At 53.5% G+C, this 22,488-nt stretch overlaps 1 protein-coding gene across 3 annotated transcripts in view; it reads right to left on the bottom strand.

Annotated features, from left to right (window-relative positions):
- Window positions 1-677: 677 nt before the first annotated feature.
- Window positions 678-22,488, bottom strand: part of WWP2 (WW domain containing E3 ubiquitin protein ligase 2) — a 118,992-nt gene continuing 97,181 nt past the window's right edge. For all 3 annotated transcript variants that reach the window (XM_059667607.1, XM_059667608.1, XM_059667609.1), the window contains 15 exons: window positions 20,943-21,117; window positions 14,579-14,633; window positions 10,945-11,026; window positions 10,276-10,404; window positions 9,851-9,926; window positions 9,495-9,566; window positions 9,198-9,286; window positions 7,207-7,366; window positions 5,808-5,941; window positions 5,367-5,507; window positions 4,682-4,802; window positions 4,269-4,373; window positions 3,297-3,393; window positions 3,011-3,083; window positions 678-2,496 (listed from right to left, as the gene is read on the bottom strand). In XM_059667607.1, coding sequence (XP_059523590.1) covers window positions 2,397-2,496; window positions 3,011-3,083; window positions 3,297-3,393; window positions 4,269-4,373; window positions 4,682-4,802; window positions 5,367-5,507; window positions 5,808-5,941; window positions 7,207-7,366; window positions 9,198-9,286; window positions 9,495-9,566; window positions 9,851-9,926; window positions 10,276-10,404; window positions 10,945-11,026; window positions 14,579-14,633; window positions 20,943-21,117 — 1,609 coding nt within the window. In that variant the 3' untranslated portion in view covers window positions 678-2,396. The remainder of the gene's footprint in view (window positions 2,497-3,010; window positions 3,084-3,296; window positions 3,394-4,268; window positions 4,374-4,681; window positions 4,803-5,366; window positions 5,508-5,807; window positions 5,942-7,206; window positions 7,367-9,197; window positions 9,287-9,494; window positions 9,567-9,850; window positions 9,927-10,275; window positions 10,405-10,944; window positions 11,027-14,578; window positions 14,634-20,942; window positions 21,118-22,488) is intronic.

A 22,488-nucleotide genomic window follows, 5' to 3' on the forward strand; every position in this document is an offset into this window, starting at 1 on the left:
TATTTTTCTCAAAGTCTAGTACTGCCCTGTCAGAGATGGGCGGGAGGGCAGTGAATTCAGCTGATGACTCCAGGAAGGAGCCCGTCTGACCATCTCTGCCTCCCTTGAGAAGCAGCACCATCAGGGCCAGGCTCCACCCATGACAGTCATCTCTGTGTTGAATGCAGAGACCCATCAGCCTGGAATCGGTCCCATCTGAACTCTTAAATACCCAAAAAAGTAGGTGGCAAGCCCTTGTATGACCAGGAAGTGAAGATCAGGGACGCCCGCTATCATCATGAAACTGAAGACACACCAAGAAATGTTTCTGGAATAAGTAACTGCCCAGAACGCTATCCCCAGGTTTCCAAAGCCTGTCCAACCCGCAGCCTCACCTGGTGGGTGTGCTGACCCCACCACAGCTGCTCAGAGAAACCCAGGCCTGTCGGGGGGGGGGGGGGGGCCGAGGATGCCGAAAGGGTGCAGTGAAGTAATTGACCAAGGGCTGAAGCCAGTGACCCCTGGACCAGGTCTCAGCCACCCACCAGGAGTGTGGCTGTCTTGGTTAATGACACACGTTTCTCAAAACCAGCTAGGTCATGGAACTGCTGCCCCGTCCGGACCTGGAGGGTCTGTGGGGCCCAGAGGCCTCTCATCTGAGACCGTGATTTTGGAGACAACACGCCAACACCACCCACAGCTGCTGACTGTTTATTGCACAAGAAACTGGCAATTCCGAGGCAAGGCGCTGGGCATTACAAAACAATCAGATGGCCAACCCAGAGCTACCAAATGATATTCTGTAGACACATGTTATATGTACACACACGTATGTACACACACATGCACATGAGCACACTCTGAATACACGGGAGCCTGAGGCTTCCAAACTCCGCACGGCAGCTCGCATCCCGCCTGGACGTGGCGAGTCGCTGCGGGAAGCACAGCAAGTGACTCCAGGAGCCATTCAAACCAGTACAGCCAGCACAGCAGACACGGCTGTCCCTGCAGGGCCAGGGGAAGGGACACAGATCTGGGGAGACGAAACTATCCTCTGAAGGCCCTGGCCGGTCTGGGGGCCTGCCTGGGGTCCCAGGAAGCTAGAGCTAGTCTGCAGCTGGTGCTCAGCGCTAGAACCCAGGGGCTGGATCGGGAAGTTCATGACCATCACGGCTCCAGCATCCCGGAGGAGCGTGTCCTTGAAGGTATCAATACCCAGAATGCCCAGGACGGAGCCCAGCGGGGCTCCAGAGATCAAGTCAGAAGTGTGCAGCAGCTCAGGCCCTTCAGCCGCTTCCAAGAGCATCGTCTCCTGTGTGCAGACAAAGCCTCACTTCGAGGCTCTTGGCTGGCGGGGATGCCCTTCATTCTCAACAGGGGACGAAGCGACCCACCTGGAGGCCCAAGCCTGGGTGACTACATCTGGTAGGGCGTTTTTCTCTATCAAAGGCGGCGAGGTTGGTGGCACTCGGGGCACCACCCCTTCCCTCCCTGTCAAGGCTCGGGAAGAGGTCGCTGTGAGGTCGAGCTGCCTGAGCTCGCCGAACTGCTAAGCTGGTTCCTAAGAGGAGCAGCTGTCTGGGAAATCCTCGGACCCACAGTGCTGGGTCCCTCAAGGTCCCAGCAACACTTGGTGCACCAGCTCCTTGGCAGTGACAGCAGCACACCAGCAACAAACACGAAGCAACCCTACACACAAAATGCTTCACGTTCAGGGAAAGGGAAAGAAAGTCCGAGTTTGCTGTTTCCATCCCAGCGACATCCACGCAGCTGGCACAAGCCTCGGCTGGCTGGGAGGAGGGAACTGGCCAGCCCTGAGTGGAGACGGACCTGCCTTGCTGCTCCGCCTCCACGGCTAAGCCTGCGGGGAAGGAAGCAAGGCAGCCTCCATCCAGAGCTCTGGGGAATTGTGGGAAGAGCTCCTCACCCTCAGACCTTCGTTTTGTACACATCATTAGAAAAGTTCTATTTAAAACAGAACCTCTTTTACTGGCAAAGACCCTGACAGTGACCCCGGGGGGCCAGTCTCCTTCTCACCTAACTAGCCCGTGAGGCCCTCAGCTTGTGCTGCAGCCCTTCGGCACGGGCACCCCGGCTTGCACACTCATGCACACCTAGGGCTGGCCGAAGGGGAGAAGGAGGCTCAGTGAGCTTCGCAGAGGGTCAGCCCTCCAGGCGGCAACAGGTGTTGGGCTAAGGTGACTAAGGGGCTTTATTCCAGACTGCCACCAGCGGGAAGGAGGGAGGGGTGGGCAGGGCCTCTTGAGGTCAGGCTCTGCTGCCACCAGCCAGATGACAGTGTGGTCCCGCCCAGGTCCACCATCTGCGGGGCCTCCCGGGGCTGCGGCCAGCAGCCTCTCAGGCAGGGAGGACTCGTGACTACATGTGTGCAGGGCGCAGGGGAGGGGCAGCCTCAGTTACTCCTGCCCAAAGCCCTCCGTCTCCTCAATGGCATACAGCAGCTTCTCCTTCAGTTGTTCATAGCTCTTGTATGGTGGGAGATCCAGGCGGTTGAAACTGTTGAGAGAGGGGTGGAGACGTCAGCACGGGAAGCTCAGGGCTGCTGGCCGAGGAGGGTCAAGGGCGTTGAGGCGACTGTGGCTCGACCACCACCCCCACCAGCTGGCGAGAGGCGGAAACAGGGATGTCAAGGACCCTGCTCTTGGGGCCCTAATGCTCAGGTTCTTGGACCACAGAGGGGTTAGGAGAGAGACCAGGCAGCTGGGGAAATGGGGAGTAGGCAAGAGGGCACTTGGGGCAGCAGCTCTTTGCCTGCTGGAGTATAAGTGCTTCGACATCTAATACCCAATATGACGGCCAGGGGGTATGTCTGCTGCCACAACTCCTGAAAGATCAGAGGCCCAGACAAAGGCGGCTGGCATATCAGCCCCTCCCTCCAACCCGACAGCCGCAGACATGCAAAAGTTGCTGGACTCAAGGCCCCAAAGTTGCCCTGTCTACTGGGCTGCCCTCAGGGGCGCATCGGGTCTGTGAGGTTCCAGCCACATCCCAGTAGAACCAGCAGGCTCACCAGGTATGGCTTCGGGGCAGCCAGGTTTCCTTGCCAACCTTGTCGATGCAAAACTTCTGTGGTCCGTTGCTACCTGTTATCCAAAGAAACACATCTTCTATAACAGGGCCGTCCCTTCCTAAGACAGGACGCTCTGGCCCCGCCCACAGATGCCTCAGCCCGGGAGGCGGAGGCCACAGCTCTGGCCCCTCCCACGGACTTGCTTCCAGGAAGTCACTAGGCCCCACCCTCCCTGAGCCATCCTCACCCCCACCCAGGGGTGCCAGCAGGGCAAGGGGAGACGCACCAATGAGTTCGGCAAATCCCCCGACAGGCAGGCGGCAGGTCCCTGTAACAAACTGCAGCAGCCGGATACTCTTCTCGTTGTCCATCTCCTTCACCACCTGCAACTCCGAAAGTCGAAGCAGTCAGGTGACCCCCGTGGCCCAGCTCCTCACCCGACTCTGTAACTCTCCTCTTTAAGGCCGAGCACACGAAGCCCGGACGGGACGGCCGGGGGTGACAGCCACCCACCTGGGAAACCCCTAAGCTGCTCCCTCTAAGAGGCTGTCTTTATAGAACATCCCCGTCAGTCCGTGGGGCATGGCTGTCTCAGAACACCTAGGTATTCTCTTCTCCAAGTTCTACTTTGTAAGATATACAAAAAATGGGAGTGACTGCTTAAAAATGGGTACAGGCTGGTGTTTTTTTTTGGGGGGGGGGTAGGGGTGGGGGGAAGGAGGATGAACTGTTTTGGAATTAGCTAATCATGATGGTTGCACAAAAGCCACTGCACTATACACTTTAAAATGCTTAACATGGTAAGTTTTATGGTATGTCGAATTTCACCTCAACCAAAACATTTCTATATAGTTATTTTCTTTGTGTGTATTTGCTATACTTCAGAATGACACCACCACCCACACACAGCTCCTTACATACAGGAGTTTCTCTGAATGCTTTCCCATCCCGCGTGGCTGGAAGGAAACCACGTGACCTATGGGAGCGTTCCCCTGCCTGCGGGCCCCCCTACCACACACTGGCGTTTAGAGCTACCCCAGCTGACCACCGACACTCCTGTCCAATGCACTGGCCACCACCCAGCTGCAACAGTTCCATCTGTCCTGAGACTGGGTTTCTCATCTCCTTTTGCAAGTTGCTGGGGAAGATGAGGAGAGTGCCAAAGGTCGGGGAGGTGATAACACAGCAGAGTCCTTGGGCTTGAGTTCTAGTCGGGTCTCGTGTCCCTTGGGGGCTGCGATGACCAGGCAGGACCCACCTGCCAGAACCACTGGATCTGCTTGCTGTTCTTGGTGTAGTGCCGGTAGATGGTGTTCTTCTGCCAGTCGTTCATGTCTATCTCCTGCATGCCACACAGCATCAGCTGCGAGGGAAAGGGCGTCAGCAGCGCCGGCCCTCCGGCCACCAGGTGGAACCACCTCAGGCACTGCCAACTACTTCTGCTGGCAGTTTTAATCATAGGGACAGCACAAATCTTGCACATGGACCCCCTCATACCAGGGCCTAGGGAAGGGTGGGTGTGAGGACCCAAATCAAAGTTATTTGCTTGTTGCTTCAGTCCTGCGCAGTATGGGTTCTATGAGGCATTTCTGTGGGTACACAGTGAGGCTATCCAAGGGCAGGATCGCCCCAGAGGCAGGGGCTCAGGGTCCCAACAACTGTAGTTCTCACCTCCAGCTCTTTCTCATCAAAGTAGCGCAGCCACTCCAAGGGGGCCACCTCATTGAAGCCGTCTAGGAAGGCTTTGGTCTGCTCCTCCACGCCCCGGGTGAAACGCCAGTCGGTCAGCAGCCTGAAACAAAGACAGCCTGTTGGTGGAGCCCGAGAGGAATCTGCTGAGACTCAACTTCCCACTCCTGGGCTGCGAGCCCCGGCTGCTGCCGCCCCAGAGCAGAACCTCTTAACCCTCCCAGCAGCCTGGAGATACTGAGTCTGAAATCGCCACCAGCACCTCCTCCTCCTGCCGCCGCCTGAGCCTCAGACGTATGGATGTTAACAGACTAGACCGAGACCTGAAGAACATGCACAGGTGAACGCATGCACACACGCACGTGAGATGGTGGGTTTGAGCGCACAGGACCAGAAAGAAGAGAAAGATGTCTGCGTTTCAGGACTCGTCAAAGAGAGTCAGCCCTGCAGCCCTAAGTCCACCATGTGGGAAACCAGAGAGCAGAACCACAGGGCTCTGGGCTCTGGCTCCCCCAGCTCCGGTCAGCATGTGACCATCCACAGGCTGCCATCTGAAGGCCATGCAAAATGGGGGTTTCTGTGACCCCTGGAGACCTATGGGCCATGCGCAGGCTGCTGTGCCTCTGCTCCCGCACCCCCACTCCGTCCCCCAGCACTTGAGACTCACATGATGTACTCCTCCTTGTTCTCCTCCGTCACTCGGATGCTCTCGCCACCTTCCTTCAGCTCGTGGGTCGTCACCTTGCCCAAAATCTCCATGTCCTGGATGAAGTACAGCTCGAGGCCACACTCTTCTAGGTTGTTCTCTCTGGGGGCACGAGAGCACAAGAGGGAAGACGTCTCTCTCAGAAGGGTCTTCCCTCGATCCCGCTCTACCACTCACTTTAGTGCCCCTGGGACACGGGACAGCAGCACGGGCCTCTGCCTGACGCAAGGAGAGAATTCCGGAGCTGCCTCATGGGCACCTAGAAGCTGAGCATCTCCACCAACACCCAGACCGCCTGGGTGAGGCCCAGAGGCCACTATGGCAGAGAAAATAAAGGCCGTGGGTACCTACTCCTAACCAGAGACCCCTCTCCCCCCAACACGAGGCGAGCGAGGGGCTCACTTGATCCAGATGATGGAGTTGTAGAATTCGGGGTCGATGGACTCCAGGTCCTTCAGCGTCGGTCTCTTGTTGAGCATCCGCTTGTAGAAAGGGAGGGTGAAGCCCGTGTCAATGAACTTTCCATGGTACAGAGCCTGCGGAGGGAGGGCGCACAGCGGAGGTTTGCGTTCCTGCAGGCAGGCTCCAGGGTGCTCTGTATCAGAGCCCGGGCACCGTCCGCTGCTCTCTGCCCGGACAGCACCATGCATCCAGCTACCCCAGGCCCCAAGGGAGGGTCTGGGAAATAGGCAGCACTCTGTCCTGTGTCCTGACGGGGACCTGGGGACAGGCTCTTCTCTGACCTGCAGACCACAGGGACGGAGCAGAGCCGCCTGCTCAGGAACCCACCTTGGGCCTGCTGCCTGCTCTAGCAAAGATGCTCCCACACTCACAGAGAAGACTCGCTCAGCACAGCTCCCGGTGGCAGCCCTGACTCGCCGACGCTCAGAGCTGGGCAGCACCAGCAGCCAAAAATAATGCAGACGCCGCTGACGGCGAGAGCTGGCGGGCCAGTGGTGAGTAATAGTCTAGGGTTTTACTGGCCTGGCGGCTGCTGGGCCAAGCAGATCTCTGGACCTGGGAAAAATGTGCCCACTTCCTGAGCCCAACACCTTGGCCAAAAACTTCCAGACCAGAGGAAGGGACATATTTAGTCACTGGCTCTTGGGCCCTCCCGAGAGGGGAACAGGGCAAAGTAAAGGAAAGTTAGCAGTGAAACAGCAACTACCAAATATGGCAGTGGGGCTGCCATGGGTTCCCCTCCTCAGTCCTGCTTCTCCACCCTCAGGAGACATTCAACCGGATGCAGGTGACATGACCCCCGTCCCCATCCACGGGATGTTCCTATTTCTAGGTAAGTACAGATAAAGCGTGCCACCCCTTCCCTACCCTGCCAGCTCCTGCCAGCTCCCTCCTCCATCGGGCACCACCCCGTCTACTAGGGTCTGTTCTACGCCAGTGCAGATTCCATATCCCCTGACACAGGCCAGTGTCTCAGCAGGACAGTCCCCAATGCTCCCACCCTGGGCTGGTGGCAGGTGCTGGCACCCCCAGAGGTGGGCGGCAGGTGGGCAGTTATGTGTGCTCAGCCCGTCACCCCAGCACCCTCAGAAGAGCACTTGTGAAGCCCGTGACGCCCCAGGGCCCTGGCTTTCGCTCGCCGAGTCCTCCACAGGTCACCATGGAGAAACGCTCTCGACGCCCCCGGGTGGGCACTGAGAGAAGTCCGAACTAGTCCCGAACTCTCTCTGGCTTTTGCATGTTTAGTTAGTGCCATGAGGATGACAGTGGCGCTGCTAGTGGTGTGGAGGGTCTGGCTCCTCGGCTGCCCCCTCCCTGAGGTCCTGGCAATGACCCTTACCATGGCGATGAACCTGCCGATGAAGCGGAAGTAGGTGAGGTGGTCGGGGTTGATGGAGGAGGCGGGGTTGATCTGCAGGCAGTAATTGTTCTTCCCGGCGTATTCGAATAAGCAGTACATGGGGTTGAGCACCTCATGGGACAGGAGGAAAAACCACTCTCTGTGAGAGAGAGAGAGAGACACAGGACTAGCGGATCCTCCCCTGCACGCGGGCTGGAGGCGCACCGCTCCACTGCCGTCCTCCTCAGCTGCTCTGGAGACACGGGTCCTGGGCAGGCGAGCCAGCACCTGGCTAACCTGAAGTAACAGCAGGTCAGTGGACAGGGTGGGGTCAGACCCAGGGCGAGCGAGGACGACAGCCACGCTTGAGGGTGACGCTCAGGAAAACGTGAGTGTGTCGGCTCCGGGTGGGCATCCAGGACTTTACATCTTAATGGCAATGGGCCCCTGGCACCCCGGAGTCACCATGCAGGCTGTGCACTACACAAGAGTACTGTGGCAAAATATCATAGACTCGCACATTTATTGCAACAACTTTCCTGCAGCCAAGCTGTTTCTTTCTGTTAAAGCCAGAATATCGCCACCATTTTCCAACATGGAAGTGTCTTGAAATAAGGCATCTTTTTCTAAATCTTGCAGTGATGCTATATGAATAGCAGCCACCCCGCTTCCACCCAACCTGAGCAGGTGGCGTAACATGAACACATGCAAATGCATTCCCACCTCCTGATGCATGAACTGTGATCCATGCTGCCTGCAGATTATAAACCTCACTCCTACTGCAGGTCTCTTGCTTTCCTTGCACTTTGCCCGCTCCTCCCCCAGGCCCCATTGCCAGACCTTGCTTGTCCTTCTACACGTTCATCTGAACCAACACCCATGCCTTAGCATCTCTTTGCACTCTAGGTACAAGCCTCAAACCAGAATTCAGAGTCCTTTTGGGCTTCAGCTAAACCCACAGGGGGACAACCCAACGAGGCCAGTCCCTGGCTGCTGGGCTGTTTGTGGCCAGGCAGACGAGGAGTCCTTCGATGCAGAGGGTGCCCCGGTATCCTGTCCGTGGTTCTACCCTGTGGTAGAACAGCATGACGTAACCTACCATAGGGTAAAACCACTGGCAGGACACAGAGAGACGGACACACACAGGGCGGGAGCCACACCAGAAGCCCACCAAGCAGAGCCTGGAGAGGAGGTCACCACGGTCACCACGGGAAAGACAGCCATCGATCCACGGGGGCCAACACAGAGGGCAAAGCCACCAACGAACAGAGGACCAGCAGCAAGTTAACCCAACACCAAGCGAGATGTCCCCACTCCGAGATAGGTGAGTGAGCCGAGCAGTCACCACAGGCTAAGATACTCCTCTCTGCCGGGACCCTTCAGCCCCATCGTCCAAGGCAACGTTTTGCTAGAGAGTCTGCTAACTTTTGTAGGTGGGCTATGGTGAGGGTGAAACAATGCTTTGGGCTCTTTTGGGGGTTGTGTCGGCCGTTTGAACTGTACTGACCCTGTGTGAGTGACATGCAGCTGAATGCTGGTCAAGGCCCTTTGGATTGTGACACAGCTAATCCATGCCGGGTATGTACCAAGATGCCCCACTTAACCTGCCCCAGCGGCCTTAAAAGTAGGAGAAGTCCAGGGGTGATTTTAATGGACGACCACATGGCACCGATATTTAGCTGCTGCCCACCGGTGCAGCAGATGGTGGTCAAGCACAGCAGTAATGACAGATTGGTTGGTAAAGGAGCCATTGCCCCGAGCCCTCCCTCTGGGGCCCCCATGACCCAGTAACTAAAGGTTAGTGCCCAGCCCAGCAGGGAACCCTGGGACCCAGTTCCGGCATTCGAACTGGCCATACCCGTGCCCACTACTGAAGAAGTGTAAGGGCACTGGCAACCAATCTGAGCAAGGAGGAGGCAGCTTTCCGGCCACAGGCCCAGTACCCTGGGGAAGTGGGGTGCAGCGCAGCCTTCCCGGGGCACCGAGCTCACCTGGCAATGCCCCCGTAGTCCAGGCCCTCCTCGCCACGCATGATGATGTAGAGCCGGCGGCGCAGGTCGTAGGGTTTCATGTTCATGATCTGGGGAGACAGAGCATCATGGCCACCCTGCCATTCCCTTCAAGGCAACTGGGGGCAGTGGGCAGGGGACAGACACCACTCACCGAGGCCCAGGCCTTGGAAACTCTACTGTGTGGGTTTAATAGGCCACGTGATAGAAGACGGGGTGCTGGGAGGGGGCCTTTCACCTGCCTCTGGACTTAGATAGATACCGTAATTATTTTCTAACCTGTTGGAAAGAATCCTCAAAAAGTGTCTGCCTGGAAACGCTGATCTTCACGTGGCTGGGGAGGGCATTTGACTGAAAGGAGAAAAGATAAACCTTGAATCAGGCCTCAGGAGGTAATTATTCAGTCTGGCCTCCTGTCTGTATGAGGAGGTTTCCCTGTCTCCCTGGGCCAGGAGAGGAGAGCCTGGTCCCTAGGAATGGGAGCTGGCTTCCTGGAGACAATGTCAAACAACGGCTCGGTCGGGGTCAGATCAGTGGCCTGCCCCCAGCTGACCAGGCTGCTGCTGGGCTCGGAAATCGAGCTGAAACAAGCCCACCACCCCACCCTGCAGGGACGGCCCAGCACCAGAACTCACATGGCAGAGGAAACGGAACTGGTGATACTTCCACCGGAAACTTCGGTCATAGGCACCAGGGGAACCTTGCTTCGCCCTGGGAAGAGCAAAGAAGTTCTGGAATCTGTGATTTCTCAAAAATTAGAAATGTATCTGTTAGCCCTAAGGACAGCTGGTGCTATTTTAAAGACGAGTAAGTTAAGGCATAAAAGAGAGGACGTGACTGCCTTTAAAATCTTTGGCAGATTTGAGAAGTAAAACAAACAAAAAACCTAGAAATAAAGTCAGATTTTTGCTTTCAGAGAGGAAACCACTGGTGTTACTCTGAATAACTGGGGTGGCCCCCACCTTCCCCAGCCCTGCTGATGTGACATGGAAATTGGTCACTAGAGGGCAGTGAGAGCAGCTGAGCATGGACACTGCTGTCGCCTGTGGCAAGTCCTTACCCTGACTCAAACCCTGGGCGAGGATCCTTAAAGGTGGTGGTACGGGTATTGTGGTCCACGAAGTAGCGCACCCCCTCGTTGGTGTACTTCATCTCCCACCCTGGGGGCAGAGCTGGCTCCTGGATCATCCTGCCAACACAGGAAGAGGAAGAGGGGGGTTAGGGCTGGCCTCACCTTCTGGGCCTCAATGCTTAGGAGGCTGGGGTCCCCATAGTACTCCTTTCTCTCTGCTTTCACCCAGGTTCTGCAAAGCTTTTCCTTGAGGAACGGTACCTGGTACCACCCAAGTCATGAGGACAGTTGTGCAGAACAGAGAGGTCGTTTACTGCCCCAAGGCCCAAGAACCAGCCCTCAGCTAAGTGGCCATAGCCTGAGTGGCCACCAGCAATCCTGAGGCACCAACTGCCCCAGTCCCAGACCAGCTTGGGTTGGGAGAGCACAGGGTGAAGTCATGTTATCAGCAGCATGCACAGTCAACGCAGCTACCAGGAAAGTCAATTTAAGGAGCCCCTTTAGGCTCTCATTCGGCTGACACTGTATCACGAGGGTCTCCAGGCACTTGTGTGTGGCTGAAGGTCCCAGAACACTGGCCATAGAGGACAAATGCAGTCCAAGGCCATCAGCCAGTGCTAGAGCTGCACAGGGCCCCCTCCCAGCCCGAGCCCTTACCCCTGGGTCCGAGGGTCCTCCCACTGGGTGGTGCGCGTGTTATGGTTCACGTAATACACCCGTCCGTTGTCCTGTCTCTTCTCTGCCAGGGAGAAGAAAGAAAGGAGGACAGTCAGATTGGGACATCTTGAGCCCTGTTCTCTCCCACTCCGGGTGCCCCTTTCCAGGTGCTGGGGTCTGACTTGCCGCTGCTGTTCCCGCCCTGTTAGACAAGTTTAAAAGCCCAGCTCACACACATCTGTCACTGGCAAAAAGGACAAAGAGAATCTTTCCCTAGTGGGGAGTGGTGGAGGGACAGTCACATTTCCAGCTCAGGATCAAGCACTGTCTTCAGTTGGTTGGTTGGAGGGTGGGGGGCAGTGTGGGAGCAGCCCAGCTGAAACCAGAGGCCTAATTGCATCCAGCTGTGTGCAAAGTGGAGGCCTTCACCCATGCCCCCCGCCCCCCCCCCCCCGGCCCCACCAAGTCCCTGACAGCTGGTCTCTGGTCCTGCTACCGCTCTGCCCACCAGATGCAGGGACCCAGGCGCCTGTGGGGGTTGCATTTCCCTCACACCTCTCTGATCAGCACTCCACCTACCCTCCCTTGGTCTTTTTTTCTCCTCAGAGGCAAAGTTTTGTTCTAAAACTCTCACGTTCCAGCAAAACCTCTATGTTGCATATGTGCAAATAAATGCAGGGGCTGCGGCACTTAAAACGCCCATCTAGCGCTCACACCTAAGGGCATGCGTCCAGCATTTGGGAGAGCTCAGACATTCTCTCTCTCTCCTCTGGACAATCCTTACTCTCTTGCTCTTTGCCTGTGCACGGAGGATGGCTCTGGGGTCCTCTAGGGAGGGAATCTGGGCTTCAGGAGCAGACCTGAGTCTAGTGGGGATTCCGGGCCCTGGAAAAGGTTCAAAGGGACACCCTATCAGCTCTGAGTGGATGGAAGGCAAAACTCAGGGCAAGGCTCTGAACCCAAGACAGGTCACCTTCCTCAGGAAGTTTCTGAGGCTTCAAATCTGCTTCTATCTTGAGAACAAATGATGCTAATGGCCCTCACTCACTTATGATGACAGGGAAAAATTAAAAAAATAAACACAATCAGTTCCAGAACCTAACAGGGAAACTAAAATCGAAATGAAGCAGAACTGGGGGGGCCCCATCCCCTCCCCTCAAGTGTCAGGCTGCAACATTCCCATTACCAATCCAAGATTTTGGTCTCCGTCTATCTTACCTGGTATCCATTCATCGATAAAAAAAAACCACAACCCCCCCCAAAAAAAAACCACACACCCACACAAAAGGAGTCAAGAGAAGGTGCCCAGAATTGCTGCAGAGCTCCCCTCACCTCAGAAGCGCTGGGGGACTGTCCCACTGTACACAGGCTTCCCGAAAGGGACCTGCGGGAGGGAAGGGCTCCCAGCCAGAGGCTTCTGCTCTCAACTGGACCCTCCACATCTGCTCTGCCGGGGCCTCAGTCAGCACTCACCACCAGGCTGCGGGATCTGCCCACAGGTCTGAGGCCTGTGCCCTTGCCTCTGGCACTGCTCCCTGCATGGGGGGCCTCGTGTGGTGCCTCGGAACTGCTTTGCTGCAAACAATTTCAGAGTCCCAAGAGCATCTAGCTCAGCCTCATTAAGGGAGAAATGGACTCGGGCACATTCGGGCTCGTGCCCAGGGATCAGGGCAGCTGAGGAGAGGTGGACCTAATGCTGAGATGCCCCGACCCCTGAGCCGACGCTCAGGAAGGACCACGGGGTCTGTCATGGAGGAGCAGGAAGGGACGCAGGACTGAGAGCAGGAGGACACAGCAGACCTGACAGCAGGCTCGTGCTAAAGGCAATTCTCATTTAGTTTTGCTGCTCTTTCTGTTCAATCTCCGCTCTCCCTGGGGCGATGCCTGCACCAGCCCTGGAGAAGCCAACACAAAGCCCGAAGGATTTGATTAGGAAGGCCCCTGGCCCTCGGCCAGATGTTCTTTTTTCTCAGTCGCATACCCTTTAGTTTTGTCGGGTTTTCCTCCTCATTTGTAAACAGCACCAACTCCAAGCATGGCTCCGAGTCCCATCTCAAATATGTCACACGTGGCTTCTGGGAACTGTTTACAAGTCCTTACAGCCACCCTTACTTGGTGACCATCATTTAGCAAAACTGTACAGAAATACGTTACTTGACTCTATGGAGAAAGGTGCAACTCTGAGCCCCCAGCTCCAGGTCACAGGGTCTGCTGGCTGCCAAACAGCATTACAGATTCTTGTTTAATCTGTTGAGTTTTCCCCTATCTAGACAGGGGTCCTGTGCGGGACGCCCTCGCCTTTGACTTGCTGCCAGTCTCTGAGACAGCAATGGCCTTTCATCGGCTCAGGGAGCAGGGTGGATTCTCTAGCAGAAAATCAACTGTGTGGAGGCCTCCCTCACTGACATATCCCACTAGGAGGACGAGGAGGTCCCTCCAGTGCTCTGGAATGCTGTGGTAATTCACTAAGTGATACCCTGCAGGTCCCACGGGGTTGATGCAACCTCGTAAATTACTACCAGGGAGTAGTTGTGTCTGCACCAAGAGGCTCAGATGCGCATCCTGTCATTGTCAGCCTCTCCATCTTCGCTGGGGAGCATGCCCCCGCCCAGCTTAATACCATCTGTGAACACCACCAAACCCGCACTTACTGTCTTCTGCCGGCCTAACCAATCAATTAAACCCAGCACAGGCCAATTCCTGCTACACGGTCGGTCCTCTTTAGCTCCCAGGAGCTCTTGCCTGCTGAAAAAAATCCTGACCCAGCTCAGAGAGCGACGGAAAGCACCCAGTCTCGCCGTCTCTGATGACCCTTCTTTGCATGACCACTCCATCCCAGAAAAGCCATGACGTCTGTAATTTCTCTCAAGTCATAGATGTCCATCTAACTCATTACTGGAAATCACACGGAAGACTTAGGTAAGAGGCAGCTGTCAATGACAAGGAGAAGCCAGCCTGACGCCGTTAGCTAGCAATAGTGTACTTCAACAGAGTCGCTGCCCAGCGCTCAGCTGGCTTCCCTGTGGCCCCTTTCACAGCTGTGTTCCCCCAAAAGCTGGCTTCCATTAGCTCAGGGGTCAGAGCATCTCAGCGTTAGGTCCACATCTCTTCAGCTGCCCTGACCCAGGGCACATGCCTCGAATGTTCCCGAGTCCCATTTCTCCTTAAATGAGGCTGAGCTAGATTCTCTTAGTCCTCCAACATCTCAGCTACAAAGAAAGGTTTGGTAAGGTAGCTCCTTTCAATCACATGGCCACAGGCCTGAAATAAACACATCTGGGAATCAGCCACATCAAAATGTCTTAGTGACAGGATGGGTTGTTGGGTCGACACCTTGAAAGTCAGGACCAAAACCAACAGTACCACAGCCGCTCGGGGGACTTCTTTCGTAGCCGTCCCCCTCCTTCCGCTATGGCGGGGGAATGCTACGGGCAGGGGGACTCCATTACTTTCCCAGCCTTCTCGCTCCATGGCCTGCAATTTCTCTGGCTGGGCATCCCCACAGAGCGTGCTGGAAAGCAGTGAACTGGGAAACCGAGGGAGGGGAGAGAGGAGGACTCGCAGGGAGAGCACAGAGCATGGAGCAGCACCCGCTAAGGGAGGCTGAGGGACAGACATGGGACTCGGTACTTACCCCAGCCGGGAGGGAGGGGGCCCAGTGGGTCATGGTCGGTTGAACCACTCGAAGACTAAACACAAGAAACACAGCAGAACACAGAGGTTAAAAAAACGCCGCTGGTTAAAAATAAATTGAAAGATAAACCTAGAAACGCCAACAACTCGTTTCCACATTTGGGCTCTTTGTGGAGGAGATCGTGGGGCTTTAGGTGACATCCGCTCCCCAAAAAAGAAAAACTGAAAAAGAACCCGGCACACTGAGGACCCAGATAGGTTTTGGCGAGGGTGGAGTGAGGGGGAGGAAGAGGTGCGCAGATGAAGGCGGGCCAGGGCCCCGGAGGCAGCGGGCTGGCCCCAGGCATGGCCGAAGGACCCAGAGCCGGGCTGCTGGCGAGCTCAGCCGGCCAGTGCCTCTGCTCAGCTCCTGCTCTGCGCGGCCAAGGCAACTGAAATCACTACCACCTCCAACTTTCTCCAAGAACCACACACGGGAGGGGAAAAAATATCGCAGGCCTTTCCAATGAAATCATTCCCACAAGCCCTGCCCACGCCCAGAGCTTCCTGGCTGGGGGCTGGGCCCTCCTCCCTGCACCTCCCTCCTGGGTGCGCTGGAAGAGGGAGCAGGGTGTGCAGCATCGGCCCAGACTGAGGGCACATTCATGCCCCAGGCCCCTCACCTCCCCCAGGAATGTTTTGCTTCCCTTCACAAAGCACCTTTATTCTCCTCCGGCCTGAACCTGAAGTTGCACAGTGTTCTGTGTGTGCCTGTCTGGGGAGGTGGGGCTGGGGGCGAGGTGGCAAGAGAGAAGGGGAGACAGGAGAAAGAAGGGGGAGCTGACTCCAGGGCTTCAGGGTCGCTGTTTACCTTAGAGCCCCCCACCCCCAGCCAAACTCTGCTGCAAGGTCCCTGGGGCGGGGCTGCCGCGGACCAAGAGTTCTCATATCCTGCGGGGAAGGGGGTGCTGTCAGAATCTCCTCATAGTTAAATAAAACAAGTATTGTTCTGCGCTTTCTTTCTTCCTCCCTCTCTCTCTCTCTCTCTTTTTCTGAAACATTTTTATTTCACTTACTAAAATTTAATCATTACATTAGGGGATCAAGTTCTCCGTGCAGACTGGGAGCTGCCTGGCTGGCCCCTTTGGAGCCACACACAGGCATGAGGATGAATGGAGCTCAGTCTCGGCTTGAGAAAACATTGGTGGGGCTCAACTGCCAACGAACCCCCTTTCACGGCCACCCTCCACCCCCAGCTGAAAGGACAGAGAAACTTTCTTTCCAAGGTGGCAGCACAAGCAACTCTTCCAAAGTGAGTTCCAACAAAGACGCTTAAGTCTGGAAACCATAGGTTCCTTGACAGGACAGAGCCCCCTTTCAGCAGCGGGCCTCCAACCCAGCAGAATGAAACTGCACCAAGGTGTGGGGAGCGGGCTGTCCTCCATGAAGGGCACGTTACCATCGGCGTACCGTGGAGGACGTGCGCCATATCTCCACCACAATGCAGGTTGGTCTGATGGTTACTGAAAAAGATCTCCCAGATTCACAGCGGTTGTTTTGCTGGGGGAAGGGTGCAGCATCTCAAGTTCCTCCACGTTTGTTTGAAACACCCATGCATTTCAGATAATGAAGCCAAATACAATGTCGTGGGGTAAGTACTGAGCTGCGGCAATGACCTTGAAGAAGGAAAGAACTACAGCAAAGGTCATTTAAGAATTTAAAAGAAGCATTTGGTGCAAAATGTTTGCTGCCTCAGGTCTTTTCTTGGAATGGGTGGACAATCCACAAGCAATGAGGGGCTCCGATGGGTACCAAATGGGTTTCAGTGGACTTACAGGCATCTTTTGCTTAACTGTATAAATCAACAGACCAAATGTCTTTACTGACAGTCTCTGTGACCTGCATTGAACTACAAACAAAAAATATTTATCATCTCCCTAACTGGTTTAGCTCAGTGGATAGAGCAGGGGTCTTCAAACTTTTTAAACAGGGGGCCAGTTCACTGTCCCTCAGACCATTGGAGGGCCGGACTATAGTTTAAAAAAAAAACTAGTCGGCTGCTAAGCAACAGGCAGTGGCGGCAAAAACACCCGGCGGGCTGGATAAATGTTTTTGGCGGGCTGCATGTGGCCCACGGGCCGTAGTTTGAGGGCCCCTGGGATAGAGCGTTGGCCTGCGGACTGAAGGGTCCCAGGTTCGATTCCGGTCAAGGGCATGTACCTTGGTTTCAGGCACATCCCCAGTAGGGGGCGTGCAGGGGGCAGCTGACCGAAGTCTCTCTCATCGATTTAACTATCTCTCTCCCGGCCTCTCATAAAAAAAACAATTAAAAAATATATATCAAATATTTATCAGCTAGCAAATAACACAGCATCTAGAGTGTAGGCACATGACTTAAGAACAGCCAATCAGGTGCTCCCACCCAAATTTGCAGGGACCGGAAAGAAAGCATGGGGCTGTAGGAGATGCCTCACTGCTTCAGTAGAGACCACAGCCCATTGAAGCATCGAGTGTTTGACCGCAGACAGATGAGCGATGTCCTAGGCAAATCATTGCTTTGCCCTACCTACCCCTGGTTTTCTGCCAGAGTTTGGTTCTTCATCGTTCTGTGAATTCCCACTTGATAAATTTTTTTTTGCTTAAGCTTAACCAAGCAGGTTTCTATTATTCATCAAAATGAACACTGACTAGCATACAAAACACAGGGAGGAGAATAAAAAGAAATTATCAGCCCTTTTCTTAATCCTTAACTTTTTAATGTCACAAACTTCATACAATGGTGGCTCTCTTTTGTTAAAGTGATTTTTAAAAAATGTCTTCAGCATCCTCCTACTCTCACCTCCAACGCGTGTCAGAAGAGAGAAGAGGAAGCAGGAGGGAGGGAGATAGAGACCAGAAACTGATAAACAGGAACACGTGAAATGGAGGCACTGGGAGCCGACCACCTGCCCTTCTCTTCCACCACACTTCCCAGAATGCACGATCGCAGGTGGGTGGCTCACAGCAGAAGAGCACAGAGAAAGGGGCCGGGAGGGATTATAGTCAGAAGAGAGATCCTAGGACTCGAAGAGACAAGACAGTTTCCATTATCACTAGGAACAGAAAGGAACGCTGTTGAACAATTTTCCTGGGAAGCGTCCGCTGGTTGGGAGATCCAAGGGACAGGCCATGAGCCAGACAGCTCATGTGAGTTCAAGTCTCTCGGGGAATAAGCACCAAGTTCCGGTAATATTTTAAGATACAAACTCAGAAATAAAGAATGTCTAGCAAATAAAACCAAGGGCAAGAAAGGCTCTGGGAAGGCCATAAAGGTTACAGTGTGGAAGGCAGGCTCCTTTTCTTGTAAAGGTTACGCCCAGTGGGTGCAGAACAAAACCCAGGTGCTTGAGAACTCAAGCCACGGGGCCTCTGCACAGTGAGAATCAGGTTGTCTGTTTCTGGATAATGCAGTTTGGCATCCTCATATTAGGAGCCACAGAATGATTTGCTTCTGTCCTGCCGACACTAGATTATTAGGAGAGGACCAAAGGCGGAGCAAAGGAAGGTGTCGCAGAAATAGTAGTAGATGTGAGACGGGTCCTGTCACAATACACAATGCGCACGATCGGGCCGGGCATCCTCAGTGGACTGCAGTGGGAACCCAAAACAGGGCAAAGTGAAAGTGCACATCGAACACAAGTATGTGCATGATGATCATGAGCTACAAAGGCACTAGGCCGTTAGGACAGGAAAACATGTCAGAAATAAGGGAACAACAGAGACTGAAAAAGATGTGCGTTGAGGCAGATGGCAGGAAGGAACTGCGGGAGTCTGCAATCTGGGCTTCCCTAGATTTCCATCTTGAACTGTATTTTGTGCTCTGCAGGGCAGTAAAGAACAGGTCTCACTTTCAGCCCCGCAGGAGAAAGAGGAGGAGGGGAGGACGCTGGTATAGTATCAGCTCTTAAGTCTACCACGTCAAATCCTGGGCCAAGGCCAAACCCCAAAATAACTCCATGAAAGCGACTCTTCTTACTTGTAACCAGGACATGGCACCACAGCAAACAAGAGGGGCAAATCGAACCCAAGGGGGAGGGAAATCAACAGAGAGACATTGAAAGCTGAACCAAAAAATATGGGTCTTGTTTCAGGGAGAAAAGGGAACCATCGCCGCCATCCAGAGCCCTCCTAAATCCCCAACCAGGCTGAGAAAACTGTATTAGAGTACTTAAAAAGAAGGGAAAAAATTTTAGTGCTTAATTTTTACTTCTAGGAGACCCTCCAAGTCAAAGTTCTTCCTCTGCAGCCCCAGAATGATGCTGCTAAAACGAGAGGCAGGTAAGCGGAACAAAAGACCAAGCAGACGTGAACTCGGGGATCTTCCCTTTCACATACCAAGCATCTTGGTCAACCTACAGGACCTACTTGGTACTTGTTAGAGAAGAAAAAAGATCCCTTTAATGGATTCTGTTTTAACTTGAGAAGTTGGATAAGCAGGAAGACAGAACCATGTGAGACTCCTAAAATGTGTCCTTGTCGTGAAGTCAAAGGACCACCCACGCAAATGGCAGGGAAGGTCTTTGGGGCCCAGCTCATGAAGAAGAATTTCTGAAACGCAGAGGATGACCAGATCCCATCCCATTTTGAAACATGCCAGAACCGGATGCCAGGCATGATTGAAAGGGGTTATAGAGTGGGAGGCCTGGCATAAGGACTCAGGCAGTACTGCACCTGGTAGACCACCAGGGCATTTCAGCTGCTCTTTCTTGTGACAGGGATTACATGTTGTGGACCAGCTCACAAAGTTTCCAACCTCCAATCCACCACATCCTATGAGGGTTCTACACAGATCCCAAGCTCCATGTTCAAGGTGCTCTGAGAAAATGCAGAGTTCCAACTTGGGAATCCTACCCCTTCCTCCCCAAAAGGCCATGTGTCTGGGCTCCCTCCAGCCACCATGTTACTGGTGGAAGCTCTAATGGAGTGGAGACTCAGGAAGGTGGGGCTAAGAGGGTTCACAGTACGGGAAACCATAGACAGTTCATTTGAGACCACTCTGAATTCTGGAGTAGAACATTTAAATGCTATTCTGTAGGTAATGACCACAAAAGTTTTTGAGCCAGTGATAAAAAATGACAGTAATTGCCCTAACCGGTTTGGCTCAATGGATAGAGCTTCGGCCTGCGGACTCAAGGGTCCCAGGTTCGATTCCGGTCAAGGGCATGTACCTTGGTTGTGGGCACATCCCCAGTAGGGAGTGTGCAAGAGGCAGCTGATAGATATTTCTCTCTCATTGATGTTTCTAACTCTATCCTTCTCCCTTCTTCACTGTAAAAAATCAATAAAATATATATTTTTAAAAATGACAGTAATAAATGTAGAGCAACACTCTCCCCCCTTCCTTAAACCCTCTACAGTGATTTTTTTTTAACAGTGATGAAATGACAGTGATACTCTGGTGGGAACAGGCAGTAGGAATTAAAGGAGAGAGAATGGCAGCAGAGAGAACAATTCAGAAGCTGCCCTAACCATTGGAAGAGACAGAGGAAAATCCGGCATTAGATAGCAGGAGGTTGATCTAGCCTAGGGGGTCAATAAACTTTTTCTGTAAAGGGTCAGACAGTAAATATCTTAGGCTGTATGGGCTACATACTCCCCGTTGTGACTACTTAACTCAGCTATTACAGCTTAGAAGCAGCCACAATCAATACCTCAAGTACAGGGTGTGCTTATGTGTCAATAAAACTTTATTAACAAAATCAGGTGAGGGCCAGTCTGGCCCACAGGCCATAGCTTGCCAACCCCTGATCTAGATGAACTTTAAAGGCCCTTCCATCCTTTAGTATCTGCCCAATAATAAAGATCTAAAGAAACACAGTAGCAATGAGAAGAGAAGGATCTGGGTGGTTGCTTTGATTTGAAAGGGTGAGATATAGGAGAAGTCACCGCTGACCAGGCTCTAAGTCTGGGTAAATGGACTTGGATGGGAGGGCCAGAAGAGAAATCCAATGTTGAAAGAAATGGTGAATTCAGCTTCAGACACATTGAGTCCAGTGGTTCTCAACCTTCCTAATGCCACGACCCTTTAATACAGTTCCTCATGCTGTGGTGACCCCCAACCATAAAATTATTTTCGTTGCTACTTCATAACTGTAATTTTGCTACTGTTATGAATCGTAATGTAAATATCTGATATGCAGGATGTATTTTCAGGGGTCGCGACCCACAGGTTGCGAACCTCTGCCTTAGACACAGAGGCTGAGCATTGAGTTACTAAGTTAGAAACACTGGAGTTTGAGGAATTTCACTGTGATGAGTAAAATCCCAGGGTCAGGGCACTGACATTTTCCCTGCTCACCCAACAGGTCAGTGGAGACTAGGCGAAGCTGCAATTTCTGCCCTCTCACCTGGTAGAGGAATCTTTGGCTGAAGTGCTGCATGGCGCCCTGGAGCTGATTCCGCTGTGACTGCCACTGCTCGTAGTTGCGCACATACTCGGCTGTGGGGCGCTGCCAGGTGGTGGTCCGAGTGTTGTGATCCACATAGTAAAATCTGCCTCGGGGGTCTGTGCGTTTCTCCCAGCTGGAAACGTGAAACTCAGCGTGAATACAGTGCCCACCCCACCCCCACCTTCAAATCCTAGCAAAATCTCAGATGGCTGACAAGAAAGGCCCAAGGGAGGGTGGAGGGTGGTGTCTGGCACAGGAGCTTGGCTGCTTGCGGGGAAGCACAGCCAGGCAGGCCCCAATCACAGAGCTTCTGAGGCTTAGATGATTATAGAGAAAATCTGTGGTTGCATCCTTAGCAACCAATCCCTCCTTACCACTCGCTCCTGATTCCCATTTATAGGGAAGATGACCCTACTCCCAACCCGGGAGTTGAACTATTGACTAAATCAAAAGTGGACAAAGGCCGGTCAGTCGGTGAATCTTGATAGTATTGCTAGGAATTCTGGAAAAAGCAGTCTCTCTTCCTTGCAGGATATGACGGAGAAAGCATGCAGTCTGGGAGCTATTGGCTGCCATCTTGAACCCAAACAACGTGAAGGTGACCCAGTGGATGGCAGAGCAGGAAGGTGGGGGGAAATCCAGCTCTTTGGTGATATTGTTGAGCTACTAGTTCAGGCTTCCCTTGAAACCGGGACCTACATCTAGACGTTTGTTATATGAGCCAATAAACTCTCTTCATTATTGAAGCCTATTTGGATCCCACGTGTTTTTTTTTTATTGGCTTCTGAAATTACCCTGATATAAGGTGCCAGTGAAAACATGTCGCATGCTCATGGGAAGGTTGGTGCAAATGGCAGCAAGACTCTCCACATTATCTTTGGTGAGTAAACAACCTTTCCAAAGTTGGTCCTAAAACTCCCATGGACAAGGCAGAGCTAGACTAGACGGTAAAAACCTCAGCCATGCTTGACAGGTTCCATTGCATTTCCAGTTTACAGGAAAGATAAGGGACACAGAAGCATGTTACACAATACCAGAAGGTCACAATTAGCTACATCCAGAATATGAGAAACTATAAAAGACAAATGCCCATGATCTTCAACAAATAAATGGTCTGGGAAAAAGGGTGGGGGGGGCGGGGTAGGAGAACTTATAGGTTAAAAGAGACTTATGAGACCTATCAGCCAAAAGCAATGTTTTGATCTTAAATCAGGATCTGATTCAAACAAATCAACACTAATAAAAGAGAAAAATGGTAATTGGCGTACGAGCTACCCTTTTCATTGGCTAGTCAGGGCTATATGCAAATTAACTGCCAACTAAGATTGGCAGTTAACTGTCAACAAGATGGCGGCTAATTTGCATATGTAGGCCCAATGCAGGGAGGCGAAAGGGAAAGCAGGAAGAAGCCCCCTGCCACTGACAGTGATCGGAAACCCAGGGGGGAGCTAAGAGCTGGGGGGCAGGGCAAAGGCAGGGCAAAGGCGGCAAAGGCTGCCCCCCA

This window comes from Myotis daubentonii, chromosome 15 (assembly GCF_963259705.1).
Source record: "Myotis daubentonii chromosome 15, mMyoDau2.1, whole genome shotgun sequence".
Lineage (NCBI taxonomy): Eukaryota > Metazoa > Chordata > Mammalia > Chiroptera > Vespertilionidae > Myotis > Myotis daubentonii.